The following is a 27466-nucleotide window of genomic DNA, read 5'->3' as shown; positions in this document are numbered from 1 at the left end:
GTCAGCATTGTTAATAGTTTACAAATGTTTTTCATAATAATTGATCCTCAAATTTACATGGAAAACCAGCATTTTGTTTTAGTCATGATAATATCTGACAAATCTTTTTAAAGTGGAGTTACAAGCTTTATACATGTATATGGACATTTTGTGGGATCTGATTTTATTGTCGAGCCTGCAACTTTTGTTGCAGAAAGCTCGACATAGGGATAGTGATCCGGCGGCGGCGGCGGTGTAAGCTCACTTCTTAAAAGCTATATATTTTAGAAGGTGGAAGACCTGGATGCTTCATATTTTGTATATAGATGCTTCATGTTACGAAGTTTCCGTCAGTCACATGTCCAATGTCCTTGACCTCATTTTCATGGTTCAGTGACCACTTGAAAAAAAGTTCAGAATTTTTGTAACGTTGAATTCTCTCTTATTATAAGTAATAGGATAACTATATTTGGTATGTGCGTACCTTGCAAGGTCCTCATGCCCGTCAGACAGTTTTCACTTGACCTCGACCTCATTTCATGGATCAGTGAACAAGGTTAAGTTTTGGTGGTCAAGTCCATATCTCAGATACTATAAGCAATAGGACTAGTATATTTGGTGTATGGAAGGACTGGAAGGTGTACATGTCCAACTGGCAGGTGTCATCTGACCTTGACCTCATTTTCATGGTTCAGTGGTTATAGTTAAGTTTTTGTGTTTTGGTCTGTTTTTCTCATACTTTATGCAATAGGTCTACTATATTTGTTGTATGGAATGATTGTAAGGTGTACATGTCTAGCGGGCAGATGTCATCTGACCTTGACCTCATTTTCATGGTTCAGTGGTCAAAGTTAAGTTTTTAAGTTTTGATCTTTTTATCTAATATTATATGCCAAAGGTCAACTATATTTGGTGTATGGAAATATATTATGATCTATATGTCAGTCCCGCAGGTTTTATTTGACCATGACCTCAATTGCACGGTTCATTGGACAGTGTTAAGTTTTTGTGTTTTGGTCAATTTTTCTTAAACTATAAGCTTAAGTAATAGGTCAACTATATTTGTTGTATGGAAGCATTGTTAGCTGTACATGTCTGCCTGGCATGGTTCATCTGACCTTGACCTCATTTTCATGGTTCATTGGTCTTTGTTTAACTATCTTGTTTAATGTTAAGTTTATGTGACAGTTGTAATAACGCTTTATACTTAGGACTATCAACATAATATCAATGATTAGTAAAGAAGGCGAGACATTTCAGTGTTTGCACTCTTGTTTCAAATTAAGTAAAAAGTTTTTTTTAAGGAAGACTGATGTAGATTGGTCACTAGGAGTATAGCATCTTAATTTTACATGGTGCTAATTCTGGTAGTATTTTATCTGACAGTTAAATGACAATCCCAAACATAAAGAATGAAAATATTTTTACTCAAGGTCAAAATTTTAAGTACTGTAAACCAAAACCATACAATAGCAAATTATATTTTTGCATACTTTTAATGTTAACGAAGTTATTGTAATATTTATATATATTACTTCTAACAGAGTGGACTGGGAAGTTCTGTATTTGGAGTTGGACTACCCTCTCATGCTACATCAACACCGTTCAATCCAGCACTACGTCACCTGCAGCATCCTACTCCAGGTAGCAGAGATGTTACTTCACTGCAGTCAATGACATACTCCTCTGGTAGCAGTGGTATTAGTAGTATACGCAGTGACATAAACAGTAACGATCCTACACCTGTACCACAGTCATTTTTACCTGTGTATGTATTACATTATTTTTGTTTCTTAATGTCATTTCACTTTGAATTTTCACTATACATTACACTATACACATCAAAGGATATGAGGCTTATTACGCCCACTTTTCATTTCTCAAAGACTAAGTGATGCATGAAGAAAACACGTCAAAATTTTTGTACATAAAATCAGTTGATTTACTTCCACTGGAGTGAAAAATTATTATTATTATACCTTTATGTATATTACTAACAATTCTATTGGATACACCTTATCATTATACAATTATGGCCCGTTGAAAAGATGAATATTCAAAATATTTATGTTATATATAATGAAAAAGTTAAGTGTCTGATATGAAAAAAATAAATATATTTTATTTTTTTTATGTTTGTTAAATATTAAAATAACAGAATAAATTGTCCTGCTAATGATATTTTTTGTGTTTGACAGGACAACTTTCACCCATGTAGACCAAGACAGAAATAGTAGAAGTACAGGCATGAGATTAGCTTCCACACTGACTGACAGAGGTAAAGTATCAGAATAATGTATAAGGAATATGCTTGTAGAAAAATACATAGCTTGTGAAATGAACTTCAAAACAAACTACAAGGGTTCTATTATTCACCACTTAAGATTGTTTAAAGGACATATTTGTTTAATTTCACGAATATTTTATGCGACTGTCATACAGGCTAGAGGTTTAGCTATCTATAAAACCAGATTTTATCTACCAATTTCTACTTGAGAAAATGCCTGTACAAAGTTAATAATATGACAGTTGTTGTCCATTCGTTTGATGTGTTTTAGCTTTTGATTTTTCCATTTGATTAGAAACTTTTTGAGTTTTCCTCCGAGTTCAGTGTTTTTGTGCTCTTTTCAATGCAATACCAACCAAGTTTATTATTTTTTTTTTAAATTCTTCCAAATAAGATTATGTGTTTTAACAAATGTGAGGTGGAAATGTCACTACTGTAGGTATACAAGTAAAGTTACTAGACAGTAGATATTCATGAGCCTATCAAAAGAATGAGTAAGAATGAAATAAAATATCAGGAAGTATTAAATTTATAAGACAATAGAATATTGTTTATGATTATTTCAGGTACAGAATCATCCTTAATGCCAAGAGGTGGTAGAACAGTTATAGAATCAGGGATTCCTATTAACAGGGGAGATAATAGTATGTATTTACTGAATCAATTTTTGCACTGTTTGCTGAAATAGAATCCGGGATAAAAATATGTATTTTCTGAATCAATTATTGTACTGTTAAAAAATAGAATCAGGGATACCTATGAACAGGGGAGATAAGAGTATGCAGTTACTGAATCAATTACTGCACTGTCTACTGAAATAGAATCGGGGATACCTATTAACAAGGGAGATAATAGTATGTATTTTCTGAATCAATTATTGCACTGTCTGCTGAAATAGAATCAGGGATACCTATTAACAAGGGAGATAATAGTATGTATTTTCTGAATCAATTACTGCACTGTCTACTGAAATAGAATCAGGGATACCTTTTAACAGGGTAGATAATAGTATGTATTTACTGAATCAATTACTGCACTGTCTACTGAAATAGAATCAGGGATACCTATTAACAAGGGAGATAATAGTATGTATTTTCTGAATCAATTACTGCACTGTCGACTAAAATAGAATCAGGGAAACCTATTAACAGGGGAGATAATAGTATGTATTTACTTTATCAATTACTGCACTGTAAAATATAGTTCATGATTTCTTACACACAGAAAATATATGATGAAAATTAAACTTGTTATTGTCATGAAGAAGAATTAAATCTGAAATGTAAAAATGTATAATTCTAATTTATTTAGCTTATTTAAACTAAGTTCAGTTAAAAAATAATTTTAAAATTATACAAATACTTGAATGTGACTGGTTTGTTAGAATATTGACTTTGGTTTAGATTCTAAAAAGACTATTGCAGAATCTACTTTTGTAACTTATATAAACACTATGCAAATTTTGCTGACATATTGTTTTGCAAAAAACACATAGTTACTAGAGTAAATGTAGGAGGGGGGTTGGGAATAACAAGGGTTGGGAATGACAAATGTTTGGATTTAGATTAAGCCCTTTGGACTTTATTCAGTTTGTGGGTTATTCAATCAAGTTCACACATCAAGAGACCTTATCACTATTTTGAAATCTGTGACACTTCACCAGAGATTTTGCAACACTTGAAATATTGATGCCATACAAAAATCACTTGTACATTGCTATATCAGACATTTCTCTAATGATATCAAGATACTCATAATTGGCTGATAAATAACAATATCATGTATGATTTGTATAGAAAATGGTGTCTTATGATTTATCTTATATTAACAAATTACTATCTAGCTATATAATAGTCAAACTTTCTTTGTTTTAGCCTCTTATGAATTGCCAGAATCAGAGTTAATCAAAGATATTGTTTATACCTTCCAAGGCATTGATGGAAAATGGATAAAGTTTGATCCGTCAAAAGATGCATACAGAATAGATTCACAGGTAAACAACTGAATACTGATTTTTATGTCTCATTTATGGGCATTATGTTTTCTGATCTGCGTTCGTCCATTTGTTTCTCCATTAGTTATTCCGTCTGCAGCTTCAGGTTAAAGTTTTTGGTCCAGGTAGTTTTTGATGAAGTTGAAGTCCAATCTACTTGAAACTTAAAACGCATTTTCCCTTTGATATGATCTTCCTGATTTTAATGCCAAATTTTTTCACATTTTCACGGTACATTGGACATAGAAAATGATAGTGCGGATAGGGCATCCATGTACTTTGAACACATTCTTGTTCTGGTATGTAAGAATATGGTTATTTATTTTTAGGATGAATGGAAGTTGTTTCACAAGATAAGTTGGAGTCATAATTGGTCAAATCAAGAGATTTCCCTGTATATTTGACTCAAATGGACATGTGAATAATTTGGATGACTTTGTGTTGTACGTTATCTGTTAACTTAAATCTTCTCTCAAAACTACTGGGTCAATATATATAGTTCTTACTGTTAAAATGATGATAAAACATTTTCTATTATTTTGTGCTAACTGTAGAAGATGGTGAGAAACTAAAAAAAAAAAAGAAAAAAAAAAAACTATAATCAGCTGGGTTCCTCCACAGTAGAAATTTGCTGTGGTCATCAATGCAAAAGAGTGGGTTTAAGCCCCAACAAATAATCAAATATTAAACTTTTTTATATAATAGTATTTTATATTTGCAGGCTGGAATTCCAAAAGCTGTCAGACAGTTAGTGGGTAAACTAGCAGAATGTGGTTGGTTGTTTAAAAAGATTAAAAATTATGTGGAGACCAAAACGGTTGATAAAACATTTGGTCTTGTTGGACAGGTAGGTTTGGCTATTTTGATTTATCATATAAACCTGTTTGATTTATTTTTATAATGGAAAAGAAAGAATATGGTGTATCAATTCTTGACACAAAATCATTACTCAAACTTACAAAAACAGAAGCAAGCGGTACAGCAATACAGCAATTTATGTTCTTCATCATAAGTTTACAATGAGACCTATAACATAGAGCAGAAACTAGATCCTCACTGCAAGTTTAAGCACTCCCCTAGTACTATTGAGATACATGTACATTGGTTAATACCTTTTTATGTGTATTACATTTATGTCATGTTGTCACCAAGCCCATAGACATGTAGTCCACTAGATTTCAAAAGTTTGATTTTGATAGTCATTTATTAGGAAATTTTGATAGTCATTTATTAGGAAATAAATTTATAATTGTCAAAGACATTTTTTAATTCTGATTAAACAATCTATGAGATCATTGAAGGCCAGAACATTTAAAAAAAATTTGCAAATCTCTACAAAGATGACTCATCAATCAAGGTGGCTTTGGTGGCACACATATAAACATTTCTGCAAGGTGCATTTTATTTATTCTGTTAGGTCAATGTTTAAATGTCTTGTCTGAAACTACATATCAAAACCAACAAAAATATAAGCTCAAATGTTTTAACCATGATCACATAATCAATATAGAAACATGAATTCTTTCGGTAGGTTACTGTAAGTAGTAGATCACTATCTATATTTGATATATAGAATGATTGGAAGAGATACATGTCTAACTGACCTAGATAATCTGCCCTGGGTTTATTTTACATGGATCATTGAAAATGTTAATTTTATGTGATGCATTTAGTAAGACCTTGTGTATTTTACATTTATAGAGTTTTTGTGCATCATTACATCAAGAACTTACAGAATACTACAGATTGATAGCTGTATTAGAATCCCAGGTAGGTACTCTTAAGAGATACAACCTGAAATGGATTACATTCAAAGGGCTCAAGGTTTGGAATATAAAATACACCAAGATACACAGCTGAGTACCAAACTATATGGAAGTCTATCTACTATTTTACTAAGTTATATTAATGATAAATAAGTTAAGCAAAATGAAATCATTTTATTTAAACGTTGGGTTTGTCAGTTTGTTCCTTTGGTTGAGAATTTTGATAGATTAGGGGAAATTAAACTATGAATACATTATAAACATAATAGATAAACAATTATTTGCTCCTCTGCTTTATCTTTTCAAGCAATGATTTAAGGTTTTCTAATTATTTGTAAACAAAAGTTATTGATCACAAAATTATAGTTGGATCTCTACTTATAATTACTGCATTATGTTTTATAGCTACACCAAGAATTGGACCAAGGAATAGGTCTTGGTTTCACTGGTCTCTCATTACGCCAGCTGTTTGTCTGGACATTTGATCCTTTACACCGACTTAAAACACTAGCAACCGTGGTGGATGGTTGCAAAGGTAAAATAGAAATATTACTTTCTGTCATACTAGTAGTGTGGTGGTATTTATTTATAGTTGATAATACAAAATAAGTTATTGAAGAGAAAAATGAAGTAGTTTTCAACATTCCATGAAAAACAAATACTAACACCATATTTTGACATGCAAATCTGTATGAATTCACCTTCAAGTATTAAACCTGAATTGAAGGTTTGAAAAAATCAAACCTTAAAGTAATCATTCAGTTTAAACAAGATTAGTGTGACTAAACCATTAAATGAAGTATAATACCTGTAAAAGTGATTGATGTCTCTATCTTTGTATAATTCATCTATCATTCTGATGATCTTCACAATATTTTCCAGTTGTTGTTTTATATACCTATGATTATCCAAAAATTTCCCTTCAACATTTTTTACAATTTTCTCTCTTACAGTGACTTGACTGTAAGTGTTGCTCTCCACCAATCGCAACTTATTCAAAATTCTGACCAAATTGCAATTTGTTTTATAAAATCAAATTGTTCAACTGGTCAAAAATTTGAACAAACTGCTGTAGAAAACCACAGCCAAGTCATGAAAGTGCAAGGTGATACAGTGAGTTGACTATGGGTGTTACTGTAAAACTTTACCTATAGCTCAACCTGTTTTTAAAATTGACAACATAATAGGGACATTTAAATTGACCAGTTGGTATTGTTAGATTTAAATCTACCTTGATGCTACCTGTAAAAATTTTTATTCACCTAACCCAAAGTTTCAGCATGCTTTTTTCCTGAACTTTTTCTTACCTAGGATTATTCTATTGAGAGATTTTTATTTTACTGTCATTCAAAATATTAGGAGTGATCAAGCCAAACATGAATGACTATATCATATGTTATTTTCTTGCAGTTTATTTAAAATTGCATGGCCTAAAATGCACTACATTTCATCTTAATGTTTGCATAGCCACTACTAGTAGTGTTTATACCCTAAATAATCCAGTCGTAATATTTCACTCACTTTATGAAACATCAAAATCATATTTGAATAAACAATTTCATTTATTTTTTTACACTAATATTTGACATCTCATCCAGAATTTCAAAGATTTTAAATAATTCCCAATTTTATTCATTTTTCACTACTTCACTAAATTTTTTTCTAAATCCATAGTATAAATTCTGATTAACTTCCCATGATATACATCCTAATTTAACAGTTGCAGAATCTATACATAATTCAGAATCTTGTATTTTTTTTTTTATCATTTCCATTACTATATTCCAAATAGTTATCCTCACTTTACAAATATTTTGTAATATTTTATTTATATTTTTACTATATATCACTTGATTTTACTATATCCACAGTAAACATTTCATTTAATATCCTTTGATAAATTTCCAAATCAAACCATATTTGATCCAGAATTTTATAATGACTATTTCCAATTTCACATTCACTTAAAACATTTCCTCACGTTAGGAATATTTTAGAATATTTTACTTTCATTTTTCACTTTATCACTAGATTAGACTATATCCACTGCATTAATTCAACATTTTATTTCATTTCCAAGATCCCATTTAAATGGTAAATCATCTTAAGTTTGTAATAGATCCCAAAATTAATAATGAATGATTTTAAAATCACATTTAAAGCCACAGAAACATGTTGGATGAACTCACAGTATATCTCCTACTTGAATTCCAGTTTTGAAATTTTTTAATCTTTAACATAACTAAATCCCATCGTATGAAAATTTGAATTTCCTTGAGTGAACACAGCATTTTATGCACAAAAGTCCCACTAATATTATAATAGATTTCAAAGAAAAAACACAGCAAGGTATACTCCAAAATTATTTTCGAATTTTACATGTACAACATCATATGTAAGCCCCACAAAACAGTTTGAATGAATTATTTCCTCATTGATGTCCTTCATGACAATAAAATCTTGAAAAAAACACATCACATTTTAAGAAGCAAAATTGCTATAAAAAATCTAAGAAGTGAATTCAAATAAAAAAAATCCAATATTGGAAGCACAATGACACCAAAAGATTTCAAACATTGCAAATAATAATCCAAAATGAGAATCTTGAAGGGTCATGTGAAGAAATGAACAACATATCCCTCTGAAAATTTAAACTGTAAACACCTAAACAGCTATTTCTTGTTTCACTGGCAGCTGGACAATACTATATATAAGGGTTAGAATTTTAAAGAAGCATTTAGTATGTAAAACAGTTTAAATTTTCAAACATAGTAATACATTTGCTGATTTAGAATTTTAGGTAAAAAATAGATAAATCATATATACCAGGGATTTAAAACAATGAAAACCAAAACTATTTTCTTCCCTATCAATTTTTTAATAGAATAATCCTAGGTAAGAAAAAGTTCTGGAAAAAAGCATGCTGAAACTTTGGGTTAGGTGAATAAAAATCTTTACAGGTAGCATCAAGGTAGATTTAAATCTAACAATACCAACTGGTCAATTTAAATGTCCCTATTGTGTTGTCAATTTTAAAAACAGGTTGAGCTATAGGTAAAGTTTTACAGTAACACCTATAGTCAACTCACTGTAAAATAAAACATACTTACAATCCTTAAAGACTTTACCTCCACTTTGATGATGTTAAGACAAAATTGGTCTATCAGTTTGTATAGGTATATTATAGTCATTTTCATGCTGAAGGAACTGTTATTATTTTGAATTGCTATAAAAATGTCCAAACTAAGCTTTCGTATAGTTTTTCTTTCTAAAAGTATTCTATATTCATAAGAATCAGACATTATGTGAATTAAAACATTTCATATTCAGTAAAATATGTGTTAAATCGCAATATGTTGGTAGGAAGTTTCCATGGGGAGATAATCAATTTTTCTTTCAAAAAATCTTTAATCAAAAGAATAATATTTTAGGTTATCTCCCCATGGAAACTTATCAATAGCATATTATTATTTCACACATATTTTACTGAATATATGATGTTTTATTTCAAATGATATCTGATTTTTAGGAATATAGAATACTTTTAGAAAGAAAAACTATATGAAAGCTTAGTTTGGATATGTTTATAGCAATTCAAAATAATAACAGTTCCTTCAGCATGGAAATGACTATAATATACCTAGCTATACAAACTGATAAACTTATTATGTCACAACATCATTAAAGTGGAGTTAAAGTCTAATAGGATTGTAAGTATGTTTTATTTTATCACCTTGCATTTCCACATTTTGACAAAATAATTTTTTCAATATTCTGACCAGTTGAACAATTTGATTTTATAAAACAAATTGCAATTTAGTCAAAATTTTGAATGAGTTGAAATTGGTGGAGAGCAACACTAACAGTCAAGTCACTGTAATTGCTTGTAAGTTTTTGTTCACTACAGTATCTTGCTGTTACGACATGTGGTCAGTATTTTAACTTTTCAAACTTAAAAAAGGAACCTTAAAACTCCTATTAAATACACATGGTACTAGGGATGACACTTTCAAAATATGATTACAACTTATAGAGGTTAAGTTAGAATTATACTTACATTTTCTATACTTGGTACCCATTCATATTTGAGATTTCAAAGTGATTTCCCTGGAACCCATATATGTTTTATGAAACCGCTCTGAAAATATTGACATAAGTTATATTTTTCAAAATCTTGCGGTTGATGGTTAGCCATTTGATTTATGGTACAATTTCATGGATGTTTTTTTCAGGTAAAAAAGGTGGAGCTTTGTCATCTTCAGTTTATTCCTATATGTTACATGGAGATCCATTTATTGCATCACTCATTAAACATATTCTAACCATGGTAAGTGTCAAATTTCTTTTGTCTTTTGATGTTGGTATATATTTTTGAATAGCTTGTGTACAGTGATAATGTTATTTTACCCAATTTTACATATTCATTAGTTTCTTTCGTCGTTGTTACCAAAACTATAATTGCATTCTTATTATTCTAAATTGAGATTTCTGTTCTTCTTTTCCCTGAAATACTTGAAGTAAATATCTTTAAAGATCAGAACACAAGGAGTCTGTTTTATTTTACATCATCTTGTTTTGAATGGAACCCTATATATTTTCATAATAGATTATATCTTGCACATGTCACACAACTTGGAAAACATTGGTTAATATTTAAAGAATAAAAGTCTGCAGATCTTATTTACATATCAGGAAATCATTATTTTGCTTGTAAACACTTTAAAAGACTGTTTGTCGTCTTACTTTTTATGTTCTATTATTTATATTATGATGACCTTCCATTGATTTCCTTTAAAAATTTGTGATCTCTAAATTGGCTGCATTGATATTTGATAAAAAAAACACCCAGTCAGCATGTAAGAAGAGTAAGAGCAAAAAGTGGTTGACTAACAATCCTAATAATGTGTCTGTTAAGTGTGCCATGTTTTTCTGTGGACTTCTAGCACGTTAAAAATTATCCACATCCTGTTGGTCTAGTACTCTGCAGGGTTTATAGTTATGTCACACTAACGTTTTTTCATCCTTGATATGCATTTGATTTGGTTCTGGACATTATATTGACATCATAATTTTCATCTCCATGCTGTATTCTTCATTTTTTATATGGCCGCAAATTTTTTTTGCGTCGTATAATGGTATCATGTTGTCTGCGTGGTCGTCGTCCGAAGACAAATTTAGTGTCCGAACAGTAACTTTAGTTTTAGTAAATGGATCTCTTTAACTTTTTACCAGAATGTTCAATACCACTAAAGGAAGGTTGGGATTGGTTTTGGAGGTTATGGTCTCAATAGTTTAGGAATTAGGGGCCAAAAATGGGGGCTCAAAATAAGCATTTTTGTAGTTTTCAAACAATAACTTGTGTTTAAGTGTATGAATCTCTCTGAAATTATACCACAAGTTCCCATACCATGAAGGGATGGTTAGTAATAACTTAGGGGGGGGGGGGGGGGGTTGTGGCTCTAAATGATTTAAGAATTTTTGGGAAAAAAAGGGAAAAAATGTTTTTTTCCTGGTCATTGGACAATTAAGACAGTGAAAGGGGAGGTAATTCAAAAACATTTTACATACAATGTTGGGTATAACCTCCCTTACACTACTTGTAAATAACTTGTAAATTAAATATATATTAAGAAATGTCAGGTTTTGGACTAATTGTAAAAAAAAGGGGGGTGGGGGTGTAGTAGTTTTCAAATTTTTTAAATGTTTGAAAAGAAATCTTTAATTGCACAATATTGCGCAATAGCTTTGTTAGATCTGGACATTTGTTTTGTGTCAGAAACCGATATTATGTCACAAATTTGATCACAATCCAAATTCAGAGCTTTAACAAGCTTGAATGTTGTGTCCATACTTGCCTTAACTGTTCAGGGTTTGACCTCTGCGGTTGTATAAAGCTGCACCCTGCAGAGCATCAGGTGATTTATTGTTAATTATTTTATCCCTCATCCCCCAGTGTGTCCCTTAGTACTTTCATGCCCCACCTACTATAGTAATGGTTAAGTAATGTATAAATATTATCTGATAATTATATTTGTAGGTTGCCCAGCCAATTTACTGTACACTTGTGAGGTGGATATATGATGGTAATTAGAAGATACTCATGATATGTTTTTATTTGTAGGTTGCCCAGCCAATTTACTGTACACTTGTGAGGTGGATATATGATGGCGAATTAGAAGATACTCATGATATGTTTTTATTTGTAGGTTGCCCAGCCAATTTACTGTACACTTGTGAGGTGGATATATGATGGTAATAAGAAGATACTCATGATATGTTTTTATTTGTAGGTTGCCCAGCCAATTTACTGTACACTTGTAAGGTGGATATATGATGGTGAATTAGAAGATACTCATGATGAGGTAAATTAATTATCAACTGTAAAAATACACATATCTATATATACATGTATCAACCCTATGAATTTGTGTAATTTATAGTTTCAAAACACATCTTTCTCATGTTTCAAAGAGTGCTGTTAAAAACAAATGTTTTCATCATGTTGATTTTATTGTAACATCTATACTATTATATTTGTAGACCAAAATGTTTTAGCCAGCTTGTCTCCGAGCTGATCAAAATTATCTTAATATTTTGAATGCTTACAAGGTACAAAACTTTGACTTGTATATTGATGAATGTAATACTTTTTTTCCAGTTCTTTGTAGCCTCTGACCCTACCGTGAAGAATGACAGACTATGGCATGATAAGTACAGTCTGAGGAAATCTATGATTCCTAACTATGTAACTACAGATCAAGCCAGGAGGGTATGAACACTATGAATTTTATACTAACTTCAAAAGAAGGGAGAACTCCACGTTCCTACACAAATAAAAACTGACTGCTAAGAATTATCACAATGGTGTTGAAAGAGGTGTTTAAAAAACATCAATCATCAATCAATCAGAAGAAAGGGAATATAAGTTTACCTCTGTTCTATTGTATGTAATACATTTCTGTTGCATTTTCTCAAAAAAACTAAAAATCACATCCTCTTGATAAACATAACAACAGTTAGGTTTCATCTAGTTTTTCAATAATGCATAGCTTGTTTACACTTTCTGAAATTTTTAACTTTTTCTCAGTACTTGAGTTATGTCCCTTTACAAATGAAAAAAATGGCAAATTTGTAGTTTCCACATTCTAAATTTACTTTGCCTCAACCAAATGTTATGAAATTTATTTACAATGCTTATTACCATAAAAACAGAGATCAAGCTTCAGATATGGGTTATCTAGTTATCACATTACTGTTTGTTATTGAACTATAAGAGTACCCAAAATACAACTGTCAAGCTATCTTCAACGTCATTAATGTTCAAAGAAAACAAAACTTCAATAGTTATGAATTAGAACATAAACTATTATGTATTTACAAGTGTTTTTTTGTAAATTAAATGATATTTGAAATGTAATTCTTTCTTTCTTTCAATCAGATCCTGCTTACTGGAAAATCAATAAATTATCTACGCCAAGTATGTAAAGACACAGCTCCTATAAAAGGAAGAGAAAAAAGTATTGAAATAGACAGAAATAATGGTATGGTTCTGCATATGTGACATGATTTTTAACGCAATTGCTTTTATGCCGTCGCGTATGGCCATCTTTGTGACCCAGATCGGAGACTCCGCCCAGATCAAGCCATAGTATTTTGTTAAACAGGCTCCTGGTCAGTCATTCTTTAACACCTATGTATGTTTTCTAATGCAATACATAGCTTGAAACTTTAAAAAAAAGTTAGTGGATTTAAGAAATTTCAGAATATGTTCTTGTAGATGTATTTTTGTATTTAAAGGGTCAACCGTTTGACTATCAAATAACATAGAAGTCCGAGTGAAAAAAAGTACATTTTTATAAATGCGATTCCGTTTTCCGCCGATTTTGGGAGTTTTGGTCCCAACATAATAAGGGGCCCAAAGGGTCCAAAATTAAACTTTGTTTGATTTCATCAAAATTGAATAATTGGGGTTCTTTGATATGCCGAATCTAACTGTCATGACTGTGTATGTAGATTAACTTTTGGTCCCGTTTTCAAATTGGTCTACATTAAGGTCCAAAGGGTCCAAAATTAAACTTAGTTTGATTTTGACAAAAAATGAATCAGTTAGGTTCTTTGATATGCTGAATCTAAAAATGTACTTAGATTCTTGATTATTGGCCCAGTTTTCAAGTTGGTCCAAATCAGGATCTAAAATTATTATATTAAGTATTGTGCAATAGCAAGTCTTTTCAATTGCACAGTATTGCGAAATGGCAAGAAATATCTAATTGCATAATATTGTGAAATAGCAATTTTTTTTTTAATTAGGGTTATCTTTCTTTGTCCAGAATAGTAAGCAAGAAATATCTAATTGCAAAATATTGTGCAATAGCAAGATTTTTTTTTAATTGGAGTTATCTTTCTTTGTCCAGAATCAACTTAAATCTTTGTTATATACAATATACAATGTATATTCACTTTTTACTACCAACTGATAAATTAAAATAATCTTTCCCATTCAGTGATAACAAGCAGTTTTTTTACATCTTAATATTTTATGATGTATTTAAATGAGTAGTTATTGTTGCAAACTCCATTAGAAATTTTAATTGAGATTAGTTTTGGAATAAGGGAAAGGGGGATGTGATTAAAAAAATTGGGTTCAATTTTTCTCATTTGAAATTTCATAAATAAAAAAGAAAACTTCTTCAAACATTTTTTAAGAGGATTAATATTCAACAGCATAGTGAATTGCTCTAAGAGAAAACAAAAATTTTAAGTTCATTAGAACACATTCATTCTGTGTCAGAAACCTATGCTGTGTCAACTATTTAATCACAATCCAAATTTAGAGCTGAATCCAGCTTGAATGTTGTGTCCATACTTGCCCCAACCGTTCAGGATTCAACCTCTGCGGTCGTATAAAGCTATGCCCTGCGGAGCATCTGGTTTATGTTTAATTTGTGTTTCTTTAAGAGGTCAGGTGCTCTTGTTCATTCATAAAATTATCGTTCATTCATACATTTATCGTAAAATCAAAATCACTACACAGGTTAATGCGTAGTGTCAAATTATTACCTGTAATCTAAAAATAGACAAACTTTATTTGCGCAAATAATTTAGCGGAACGAAACCCTTGTTGAAAACACATAACAATAAGTTCGTTTTCTTTTTCTGTCAAAACTCCGTAATATTTATCGATCACCTTACTAATGAAATGGACCCGTCCAAACGTAGTAGATGCCAAGTCGGTCCAGATGAAGAGATATTTACAATTTGGAATTTTCTAGTTTATTAATACATAGATTGAAAAAAAGTACGTCTTTTTAAATATCATGATCAAAACTGGGTTTGCATAACAAATGTCAGATGAAACCATTATCCTCGTCTTTTCAGTGAACAAGTATACTACGTTTGTTGACACTCGACGGTCCACCGTGTTAGCAATTTTATTTCACATGTTTTCGAAATATTGAAGATCATTTTTCGCAATGTTTCCTGAAAATTGATAAATATCAAAGCAACGTAGAGCTGTTTGTTCTTGTTCGTATAATAAAATTGAGAATGGAAATGGGGAATTTGTCAAAGAGACAACAACCCAACCATAGAAAAACATACAACAGCAGAATTAAGGTCACCAACAGGTCTTCAATGCAGCGAAAAATTCCCGCACCCGGAGGCGTCCTTCAGCTGGCCCCTATACAATATATATACTAGTTCAGTGATAACGATTTAATGTCATGTTTGTCTGTGATGACCCCCCTTTTCGGGATTGCATGAGAATTTTAGTTATCTCGTACCCACATGCACTTGTTTCTATCCATAGGAAGGTCGACTATCCATATAAAACTATTTATATGGATAATCGAACTTCCTATGGATAGAAACAAGTGCCTGTGCTCGTACTGCATCAGAAGGACACATATCAACTGAGCAATAATGTTTGGTACTTAGTTTTAAAAATGATGACAAAGTAACATTATGAAAATATTTTTATTAAGCTGAAATATACATTTATTCTTTACATGTTTATGTCTTGTAAGATATTTTATTTCTTTCCCGTTTTTTAACATTTGCGTCTGGAAAGTTGAAATGTTTTAACTTAATCATTTGTGTTAATGGTTAAATATAAATTATTAATGAAAATTGTTAAAATTAAATCAATAAAGGAAATTATTGCCAAGGAAGTTACAAACACTACCAGGGGATAGTCCATGATGATTTCTTTTTGAGTTATATGTTTCAGCACATGTATATTTGACCCCAACTTTAGCCTGGTAAACGTGTTGTCTCCTTGTGAAATATAAAACATATTAAAAATGACTTTCTGCTAAAGTCTTTTATTTATATAAAGTTAAAACCTTCTTACTTTTAACTAGACAACACTCATGTCAGGTTTAATTCTTGTATATATGTGGATGAAAAATAAAAGTCCCCAAACATTAACATGGCAGCAATGCTTTTACAGCCTTTAAGGCTTTGATTAATTTGGATTTGAATTATTTGGAGTATTTGGTTGTTCACTTAGTTTATTTGAATGTACTCTCAGCAAAATTTGTATGTCAGAAAAAGAGAGAAAAAAATAATAAACATATTTTGCTTGATTGTAGTGGTTAATTTTCCAGTTAAACTATATATGAGGAGAGCCATAGTGTAGTGGTTATTGCATCAGACTACTAACACAAAGGTTCGTGGTTCCACCCCTGTTCCGAGGAAAAAATTTGAGAAACAAAGATAGTCCGTTGGAAGGGGACAATAAATGGCTAATTTGTGTTAAGAGATCTCTCTTGCATGTAAAAGACACCCTTGTAGATTTTGAAAAAAGAGTAGGCTAATGCTGCTATAAGGCAGAACTGGCACCCACAAAATGGAAAGGGATTAATATAACTTGTTTCCCAATCCAGTATAAATAAATATGTTTAAACTAACTATATAGCTCACCCAACAGTGAAATGATAATTGATTTTAGCCTGAAAAAAGTTATTAAATGTTATTAAATGTTGAAGAACCACAAGCATAGTTTGAGCAATAAGAAATGACTACAGTATAGTGGTGAATGAGGTAATGACTTACAGCTTCAGAACCTGTTTGAGAGAATAATGATTATTACAATATAAATATTTATGTTTATAGCCTATGTTATGTTCATGCAAGATACAACCACAGAATTCCAGAATATAATTGATGAGGCTTACAAAGATACTAGTCTTCATCTTCTAGATGTTTTACATGAGAAATATAAATTCTTGGATCATTTGAAGGTAAGGTCAGAGCTTGTATGATGTTGGTTAGCATATTATGATTCTGTATTATCTGGTGAAAAACCTATATATAATGTATTCACAAAGTGTTTTGTTATCTGCAGCTTTATAATGTTGAGTTGTAGCGAGTAAGCAATTTTTGCAAATGCCATGTATCCACTTTCTGTTTGCCAATATTTTGAAACTTTACAACACTCGTTGTTCAAGTTTTCTTGGCATCAGTGAAAGGGAATGATCAGGTAAGCTTTAGAATACATCTTACTTTAATCAATGGCATGCAGTGATGCAGATTCAAGACCTGTAATTGGTCTTGTTTTAACCAATTATATGTCAGATTTAAAAACAAAACAGAATTGTTTTTTCTTCAAATTTTATGACTTGTTACAGTCATTTTTAATTTGTTTTTATAAGTAAAATTGAATTATTTTTACAATGTCATTGCGTAAATTTTGTAGTTTAAAGATTTACATCTTTATACATGTAATGGGTTTTTTCTCTATTTCAACTAGGCAATGAGAAGATACCTTCTTCTTGGCCAAGGTGACTTCATAAGACATTTGATGGATTTATTAGAGTAAGTTTTTGAAGTATAGAGCATAACTGATTATCGTAGAAAAAAACATCAAATATTTAAAGTTAAAATTCAAAGATAGCTTGAAGTTCCCAAAGATCAATGTCAAGAAAAATATGTTGCATTTCCTGTTATTATCCTGAAAGAAGTAAGGGTTATCCAAATATTTTTTTCACAATTCTTTATTTGAACAAGCATTATATAATTTAAATGATAAAAATGGATTGGAAGTTGATCTTTATAAATGTATTTCCATTATTTATTACTCTTTGGAAACTTATTCATCCTTTTAAAGGGGTCTCTGTGGCCTGGTACCTATTTATATGTTTCATATCTGAAACCACTTCATATTTCTGATACATACTGATGTATTTATGTTTACAATCCAGATTTTTGACAAAATACATTGAATGGAATTGAAATGAGATGATTGTTTTGGTTACTTGGAACAATTTTGTTTTGCCTAATTAATGTTTTTTGATTAACCAGTCCATTTCTGGAAATAACCCTGACAGTTTATTATGTTACATTAAGTTTTGTGTTTGAAGCATTCATCTTTCATGTGATATTGTGTTTTCAGAGAAGATTTAGCTAAGCCAGCAGGTAACTTATATCTACACAACTTAACAGGAATACTAGAGACAGCAATCAGAGCCACAAATGCTCAGTTTGATGATTCTGATATTCTGAAGAGACTGGATGTCCGCTTGTTGGAGGTTTGTAAAAATAAATATGAAAGAGGGTTGTTTCATTGTTACCATTTTGTACTTTCAATGTACATGTATTGCAGTACTTGGGTATTTTTAGCTCACCTGGCCCAAAGGGCCAAGTGAGCTTTTTTCATCACTTGGCGTCCGTCGTTGTTAACTTTTACAAAAATCTTCTTCTCTGAAACTACTGAGCCCAATTTAACCAAACTTGGCCACAATCATCATTAGGGTATCTAGTTTTAAAAATGTTTCCGGTGACACGGCTAACTGACCAAGATGGCCACCATGGCTAAAAATAGAACATAGGGGTAAAATGTAGATTTTGGCTTATAACTCTGAAACCAAAGCATTTAGAGCAAATCTGACATGGGGTCAAATTGTTAAGCAATGAAGATCTATCTGTCCTGATGATTCGGACAACCAGTTGTTGGGTTGCTGCCCCTGAATTGGTAATTTTAAGGAAATTTTGCTGTTTTTGGTTATTAGTTTGAATATTATTATAGATAGAGATAAACTGTAAACAGCAATAATGTTCAGCAAAGTAAGATCTACAAATAAGTCAACATTACCAAAATGGTCAATTGACCCCTTAAGGAGTTATTGCCCTTAGTCATTTTTATACGACTGAAATATTTTTGCGGACGATATTGATATGACGTTGGCGTTGTGGTAGTTGTCGTCATCATCCAATACACATTGGTTTTCGCACTATAACTTTAGTTTAAGTAGATAGAAATCTATGAAATTTAAACACAAGGTTTATGACCACAAAAGCATTTAACTTGGTTTTTGCACAATTGCTTTAGTATAAGTAAATAGAAATCTATGAAATTTAAACACAAGGTTTATGACCATAAAAGGAAGGTTGGGATTGATTTTTGGAGTTTTGGTCCCAACAGTTTTAAAATTAGGGGCCAAAAGGGTCCAAAATTAAACTTTGTTTGATTTCATCAAAAATTGAATAATTGGGGTTCTTTGACATGCCAAATCTAACTGTATGTAAATTCTTAATTTTTCAAATTGGTCTACATTAAAGTCCAAAGGGTCCAAAATTAAACTTAGTTTGATTTATATAAAAAATGAATTCTTTGGGTTCTTTGATATGCTGAATTTAAACATGTACTAATTTTTTATTATGGGCCCAGTTTTCAAGTTGGTCCAAATTGGGGTCCAAAATTAAAATTTGTTTGATTTCAACAAAAATTGAATTCTTGGGGTTCTTTGATATGCTGAATCTAAACATGTACTTAGATTTTTTATTATGGGCCCAGTTTTCAAGTTGGTCCAAATCGGGGTTCAAGGTTTGATTTCAACAAAAATTGAATCCTTGGGGTTCTTTGATATGCTGAATCTAAACATGTATTAAGATTTTTGCTTATGGGGCCAGTTTTCAAGTTGGCTCAATTCGTGATCCAAAATTAAACTTTAGTTTGATATCAACAAAAATTGAAACCTTGGGGTTCTTTGATATGCTGAATCTAAACATGTATTTAGATTTTTGATTATGGCCCCAGTTTTCAAGTTGGTCCAAACCGTGGTCCAAAATTAAACTTTGTTTGATTTCAACAAAAATTTAATTCTTGGGGTTCTTTGATATGCAGAATCTAAACATATATTTAGATTTTTGCTTATGGGGCCAGTTTTCAAGTTGGCACAAATCGTGGTCCAAAATTAAACTTAGTTTGATTTATATAAAAAATGAATTCTTGGGGTTCTTTGATATGCTGAATCTAAACATGTACAGTGTTCTCCCCAGGATTTTTGGATAGCGCTGTGGTAAGCGCGTAATTTTCGACAATTGTCAGTAACTTTATCGCGGCGCACGGTTTGTTTGTAATTGATTTGTTATGTGTTTTTATTATACTATGCTGTTGATGTTTCCTCTTGATATTATGTCCTCATCATGCTCATGGAAGTTACAGTGTACCCCTTAATGAGGCTTTGTTTGTTAATGTTATTGTCTGGATATAGAAGAAGAGTCTTTTTTTCTCCATTGTAAATTCATATATTAAATCCTCATACTATATCTATGCAGGGCTCACGCTACCAGGCGACTTGGGCGAAGAAGTCGCCTTCCCGAACGTCACTTCGCTTTCCCCGACCCCCAAAAGCGAAAACAAGTCGCCCTGTTCTTGACGATACTCGCTTTCAGTCGCTTCCGTCATCGGACATTTTCAATTTTTACCAAGTTGATGAAACATCAATTTTTTATTGATAATTAAAGAAATTCAGACATAAACGATTCATTGTCTTTAGAAAAGAGGTTGAAGCATTGTCTTCGCAATGTGAAGCAGGTTATTTGATAAAAATACAACTTTTTATCACTTCGTGCATTTCCGCAAGTTCTTACTCGAAAACGTACATCAACCTAAATTTCGGCGGCAAAATAAGTTTGTTACTTCATTTAAACGTGATAAAAGTTGCCTCCAGTAAATGTTTAATCCATTTATTGCATTAAAAACGTTATGTTCCTTTCCAAATAACTTGTCAAACATCGTTTATTTTTGTAAATTTTCTTGCATTCGTCCGCCATTGACCGATTTCTAAACTACGGATCTAAACCGGACCAGCTATGACCGAAATCCGTACTTTTACAATAATTACTACGGACGCACGGATGGAACAGCTGACAGAAGAATATTGATCCCAAAAGGGAAAATTACGCATTCCACACACATTAAGAGACTTTTGGTTACATCTAATTGATTGGTGTATATAATTCCCTATATTTTTTATGGATTGTTTCAAACTATTGATTAAAATTGCTTAACTCTGAGACTATTATACTAATATCAATATATTATGGCCAAGCTTAATAACTTTTATATTTTTTTATGAGAAACACTGAATTTCATACACAAAATAATTTTTAATTAAATTGTAATTGATATATTATAATTTCTTTACATTTTTAAAATTTTTTTTAGTGCTAGATATTTAGTTGGTAGTTTCTCACAAGAACCTTAGTAAAATTTAAACAACTTTTAATTTAAAATGTTAATTTAATTGTAATTTTTTTACTCAGATATGAATTGAACAATACAAAAAGAACATTATTTACATATGGCCCTTTATACTATTGTAAAATCCAAACATTGTAGCGCACCGCGCGAATGAGCACTTCTCTTTCAAATCTCACCACTTCTCCCTATCAGTTTCAAAAAGAGAAGTCACTTCTCCCTATAATTCTGAAGTAGTGTGAGCCCTGTCTATGTACAAAACTGAAGGAGAAATCTTTTTCCATGATGAGTCCACACCAGACTGGCTATGTGTAGATTTCTTAGCACTATCAGGTAATGTTGCAGAACATGTAGGACCAACAATAAAGTCATTGTCAGCTTCTGTTTGGTTTTGTAACCAACTGTAGCAGTGTACTGTTAACCTTACGACGTTTGACAGGAATTGACGTTTTTTAGCATACAGATTTCTCATTTTTATGATCTTAACGTTTTATAATATTTAAATGGGCTCATCCAAGCTAGACATCGAGAAAGTAAAATTTCTCAAGTCGTATCAGCTTGGGGTTTGTTTTTCTAATCATATCCTCTCAAATTGTTATCAAATGGTAGACTTTCTGACTAAACAATTATAAGTTCGAATAGGGGATAATTAATACTTAAAAGACTTGCTCATTTTCGGGGTTCCTATGGATAGTAAACCCGGCAAATAATTTGTAACAAACCCCCTGTGTTTCGTTTTTTAAAATCATCGTTTGTTCAAAGTTCGTAAAACAAGTTTGTGAGTGACGTCGGGAAATGCGGTCAATTCAATTCATCTCATTTCATTCATATATGCCTCTATATATTCTTCAAATTAACAAAATAGGGACTTCAAAGACTCCATTTTGTAAAATTTATTAGACTGGTCCTGCGGAGTTACTTTAATTCAACGGAAATAATTCATTAAAAAATCGTAAACCAGTTGATCACGTGATTCCAAGTGAAAAATAAGCGGGAAATTTGAAAAATTTAAAAAATACGATAAAATATAGCGACGCGCTTGCGTTGGATAGTGCTGCGGTAAGTGCAATAGGACAGCGGGGAATTGCAATAGCGCTGAAAAGCGCTGTGCTAAAACGGCCTGGGGAGAACACTGATGTACTTAGTATTTTGATTATGGGCCCAGTTTTCAAGTTGGTCCAAATTGGGGTCCAAAATTAAAATTTGTTTGATTTCAACAAAATTTGAATATATGGGGTTCTTTGATATATGCTGAATCTAACCATGTATTTATATTCTTGATATTTGGGCCCGGTTATCAAATTGGTCCACATTGAGGTTAGATCTAAAGGGTCCAAAAGTGAACTTTATTTGATTTCATCAAAAATTGAATTCTTGGGGTTCTTTGATATGCTGAATCTAACCATGTATTTAGATTTTGGATATTGGACCATAATAGGTAGATGTCCAATTTAAAATTTTTAAATTTTAAGTTCAAGTTCTTGGACCACATTCATTCTGTGTCAGAAACCTATGTTGTGTCAACTATTTAATCACAATCCAAATTCAGAGCTGTATCAAGCTTGAATTTTGTGTCCATACTTGCCCCAACTGTTCAGGGTTCGAACTCTGCATTCGTATAAAGCTGTGCCCTGTGGAGCATCTGGTTTACCAATTTTTATGCAGTTAAGCTGCATTATGCGAGCACCCTAGATTTGTGTTCTACCCGATAAATCCTGAAATACTTGCCATTGTTATTATCTAGCTTGCTACTATGTTATATATAACTAATTGAACACTTTTTTAATACTTTTTATTCTGGATTACAAAAAAAAATGACCAGAAAAACCTTAAATGATCGTCGATTTATCCAAAAGTTTTGAAGTTACACATAGGAAGTAGTGCTTATTAAGAATCCTTGTGTAGTTCATTTTGACTTGTACTTTGGGCCAAGATGTCAAAGAACAATTGTATGAAATATTTAATCGCCGAAAATCTCTTAAGACAAGTAGTTTAGATTTCCCAAAAGACAAAAGTCGTAGGAATATTGTTTGTCATCAATACGTAGTACAACTACGTCAGTAGTCTATTATATAATAAGTTCAACTGTTCATGCTGTTGGCGGCAATTTCAAATTAGAAAAAGAAATTTTCGTAGCTTTTCAATTTGGAGGCAGGTGTGCAAATTAGCGGTGTTCCGAGGTCCGCGACCTTCCACTTTTGCAAGCGGAATTTCGACTAGGATAGTTGGTTTCTAGCTACGCCCGACGTAGTCACCTTACATTTGAAAGAAAATAAGAAATTACTTTGCAAACCTTTTCACCATGTTCACCAAAGTCTCCAATTAAACGAGCTAAAAACTTATTTTTATCATTATTATTCATGACGGCGATGTTCATTTTGTTCAACCGCTAGCTTTATACAGAAAATCGCCGACAAATATTGTATAAATTCGAGTAAAATCGTTTCTGATTGACAAAAACAACATTGTAAACACATAACAATGGCGGCCGTGCAGACAAAATTTTACAAAATCGGATCCGATTCCGGAAGCGGATAAGGGCAATTCCGGGTTTGGCAATCATTTACAAAATAAATCCAAGCAGGTGAAAAAATACATCTATGCATGGTAAATGAATATAAACACTAGTATTGTAAACCAAAAGATATATGTAAAAGAAAGAAAAAGCAGAAAAATATTTTATTCAGAAACTCAAAATTACTTTTTGACAAATTTTAATTTAAAAATCCAATACAACGTGACAGCTGGGAACATTATATTTAACAATATGCATGTTCATGGTAACAGTCTAAATTTTCTTTATAAATGATAAATGATGATCATGCATGTGAGATGCTTTTAAAGTGTAAACATGTAACTGCAATTTCGAGGGGTTATTTGTTTTTTTCTCAATTTTGAAGGGTCAATTAAAGTAGCTGAAAGTTTCATTCTTTATTTTCACAAATAATGCAACTATATTATATATACCTTAATGTAAGTAAATCATATGATATATAGGTGGCATTCTTTGGGCCACTCTACCCCCTCCTGTTTGATAACTTGGAAACGGTCGAGCTCCCCACCCCTAAACCATATGAGGGGCAGATCCAGGATTTTAGGTTAGGAGGGGCGCAAACTTAAATTTTCGCCTAGCAGAGCGAGGCTAAAAAAAAATTGAGGTAAAATTATTGGAATATTGTTTATTAAGCTGAGAACAACCCATGCTTTGCAAATTTAAGGGGGTGCAAGCCCGCAACCCTCCCCCGTCTGAATCCGCCCCTGGTTAACTGCCTTCAGCGCTTACAGCGCTTTGATTTGTAATATTTTGTAATCTTTTACAAAAATCTTCTCCTGGAACTACTGTGCCAAATGAAACCATACTCAGCCACAATTATTATCAGGGTATCTTGTTTAAAAACTGTCCGGTGACCCAGCCAACCAACCAAGATGGCTGCCGTGGCTAAAAATAAAACATAGGGGTAAAATGTAGATTTTGGCTAATAACTCTGAAACTAAAGCATGTACAGCAAATTTGATAGGGGATACATTGTTTATCAAGTCAATATCTAGAAATATTTAGATGAATTTGACAACTGGTTGTTTAGTTGCTGTCCCCAATTGGTAATTTTTAAAGAAATTTTGCCATTTTTGGTTATTATCTTGAATACTATTAAAGATAGAAATAAACTGTAAACTGCAATAATGTTCAGCAAAGTAAGATTTACAAATAAGTCAACATGAACAAAATGGTCAGTTGACCCCTTAAGGAGTTATTGCCCTTTATAGTCAATTTTTAACAATTTTCATTAATTTTGTAAATTATTGTAAATTTTTACAAAATATTTTCCTTTGTAACTAAAGGGCCAAGTTTATTATAGATAGAGAAAATTGTAAGTAGCAAGAATGTTCTGTTAAGTAAGATCTAACAACACATCGCCACCACCAAAGTACAATTGAGTCATGAATCCATCTGTGTCCTTTGTTTAATATGTACATAGACCAAGGTGAGAGACACAGGCTCTTAAGAGCCTCTAGTTTGTTATTCCACTCATTTCTGCAGTACATAAGGTATACATTTTTTGAGTTATTCAACAGCAGATTTATTAAGCAGATTTGCGAAGTAAAAATTGGTTATTGATTTGAATGTATTTCCAAAAAAATATATATACAGTAAAGAACTAGATATAAGATAGGAATATATTGTAGGATTGCCAATGAGACACATCTCATAAAAGATCAAATGACAAAGTAGTTAACAATGATAGGTTATTGTAAGGCCTTTAACATTGATAAAAAACCTATACAGCATAGTCAGAGCTGTTTAAAAGCAGAATGAAATATAAGATTTGTATAAATATTTGTTCCATTATTATATGATAAATATTGTAGGTATCCCCAGGAGATACAGGCTGGGATGTTTTCAGTTTAGATTACCATGTAGATGGTCCTATTAGAACTGTAAGTAAGGTGTACACTGAGGACACTTGATAGTCTGAGGAATTGAAGATTAGTTATAATAATGTTGATTCTCTAGCTATATGACATTTTTCGATAGAATAATTTAATAAAGAGATTTTTTTGTAGTGTGTATCATGATTTGAAATAAATAAAAAAATTGTGAATTTCACCAGATTTGAAACACATTGATTTTGAATTTGTTTGCTAACATGAAATTAACTTTAAAAAAAAGGCTTAAAGTCAAATAGAAATCAGTAGCAATTACCCAGTTAAATGAAATAAAGCAGGAGTAAAGCAAGAGTTACAATAGAAACTGGTAAAATGCCATGTACATGAATTAAAATACAATTATAAACTAAGCAAGAAATAGCATGCTTCTACTATGACTGCAATACTTTAAGTACAAATTAATTGAATTGAAAAGCTGTTTACATTGTACTTAATTTAACATATGTTGTGCCCTGTTCAATTTCTGCTGTTCATTTATTGCATGAATTATGTAGTGAACTGAAAATGTGTAGAAAGTTTTTTCATACAGAGCTAATATTAGTATTTGATGAACTGTAGTAGTTATTAAAGATAAGACCTAAAGATCTGTAGATAAAATAAACGAATGACTGTTTTCTATTTTTTTTTTAGGTTTTTACACCAGAATGCATCATCATGTATTTACGTGTGTTTAACTTTCTATGGAGAGCTAAAAGGATGGAATATATTCTTGCCATGATCTGGAAAAACCAAATATCCAATGCTCGAATGCTTAGGGCCATACCAGGTATATAATATGAATTCTCTAATTTTTGTGCTATTTTCACATTTCATGATCGGTGAGAAAAATATTTCTCCTCACTAGTGAAAAATCTGTTCTCCACAAATGATTGGTCGAAATTTAATTGTGACGTTCAATTTTCTTGTTTTCTTCTGAATTTTCTTATTGTAACGTCATGAAAAAGGCATCCATGCCTGATGACATCACATCAAAAGTACACAATTTTCTTCAAATCTTTGAAAAGGAAGAATAAAAATCATAAGAGAAACAGATTCCACCACTGTAACTCGTGTATTTACAATATTTCTCCACTCTCAACAGTTAAATTTTAAATATTAAAATTTAACTGTCTTGAGTGGAGAAATATCGTAATACACTTGTTGCAGTTGTGGAATCTATATTTCTCATTTTTAAATAGTATAAATGCTTTATCAATATATCTGTCAGGCAGTATTATCTTGACCTAAGCATCATTTCATGGTTCAGTTACTGTGGATTCATTAATGTTCGTTGGATACCAATTTTCGTGGATTTTGTGGGAACAGAGGAACCACGAATTTAAATGTTCAACGAAATACACATTTTCCAAAGGAATATATGCAGTCTTTTCCAAAACAACAAAATTTAATGTCCACGAAAATGCAAGTTGTCCTCAATCCACGAAAATTGGTACCCACGAAAATAAATGAATCCACAGTAATTAGGGTCAAGTTTCAAGGTTAGGCCTGTTTCACAGATTTTTCAAGCAGTA

At 31.5% G+C, this 27466-nt stretch overlaps 1 protein-coding gene across 1 annotated transcript in view; it reads left to right on the top strand.

Moving 5' to 3' along the window:
* Window positions 1–27466, top strand: part of LOC143067374 (gamma-tubulin complex component 3 homolog) — a 57379-nt gene that overhangs the window by 8147 nt on the left and 21766 nt on the right. Inside the window, exons 6-21 of the mRNA XM_076240586.1 lie at window positions 1524–1747; window positions 2178–2257; window positions 2833–2910; window positions 4141–4259; window positions 4981–5106; window positions 5961–6029; window positions 6431–6560; window positions 10258–10352; window positions 12316–12387; window positions 12684–12794; window positions 13464–13566; window positions 17141–17268; window positions 17778–17842; window positions 18420–18555; window positions 25878–25946; window positions 26586–26721. Of these exons, the coding sequence (XP_076096701.1) occupies window positions 1524–1747; window positions 2178–2257; window positions 2833–2910; window positions 4141–4259; window positions 4981–5106; window positions 5961–6029; window positions 6431–6560; window positions 10258–10352; window positions 12316–12387; window positions 12684–12794; window positions 13464–13566; window positions 17141–17268; window positions 17778–17842; window positions 18420–18555; window positions 25878–25946; window positions 26586–26721 (1741 nt within the window). The remainder of the gene's footprint in view (window positions 1–1523; window positions 1748–2177; window positions 2258–2832; window positions 2911–4140; window positions 4260–4980; window positions 5107–5960; window positions 6030–6430; window positions 6561–10257; window positions 10353–12315; window positions 12388–12683; window positions 12795–13463; window positions 13567–17140; window positions 17269–17777; window positions 17843–18419; window positions 18556–25877; window positions 25947–26585; window positions 26722–27466) is intronic.

The sequence above is a fragment of the Mytilus galloprovincialis genome, chromosome 3, assembly GCF_965363235.1.
Source record: "Mytilus galloprovincialis chromosome 3, xbMytGall1.hap1.1, whole genome shotgun sequence".
Classification (NCBI taxonomy): domain Eukaryota; kingdom Metazoa; phylum Mollusca; class Bivalvia; order Mytilida; family Mytilidae; genus Mytilus; species Mytilus galloprovincialis.
Note: the sequence above shows the minus strand (reverse complement) of the source record. Positions and strands in the feature narration are given on the sequence as shown.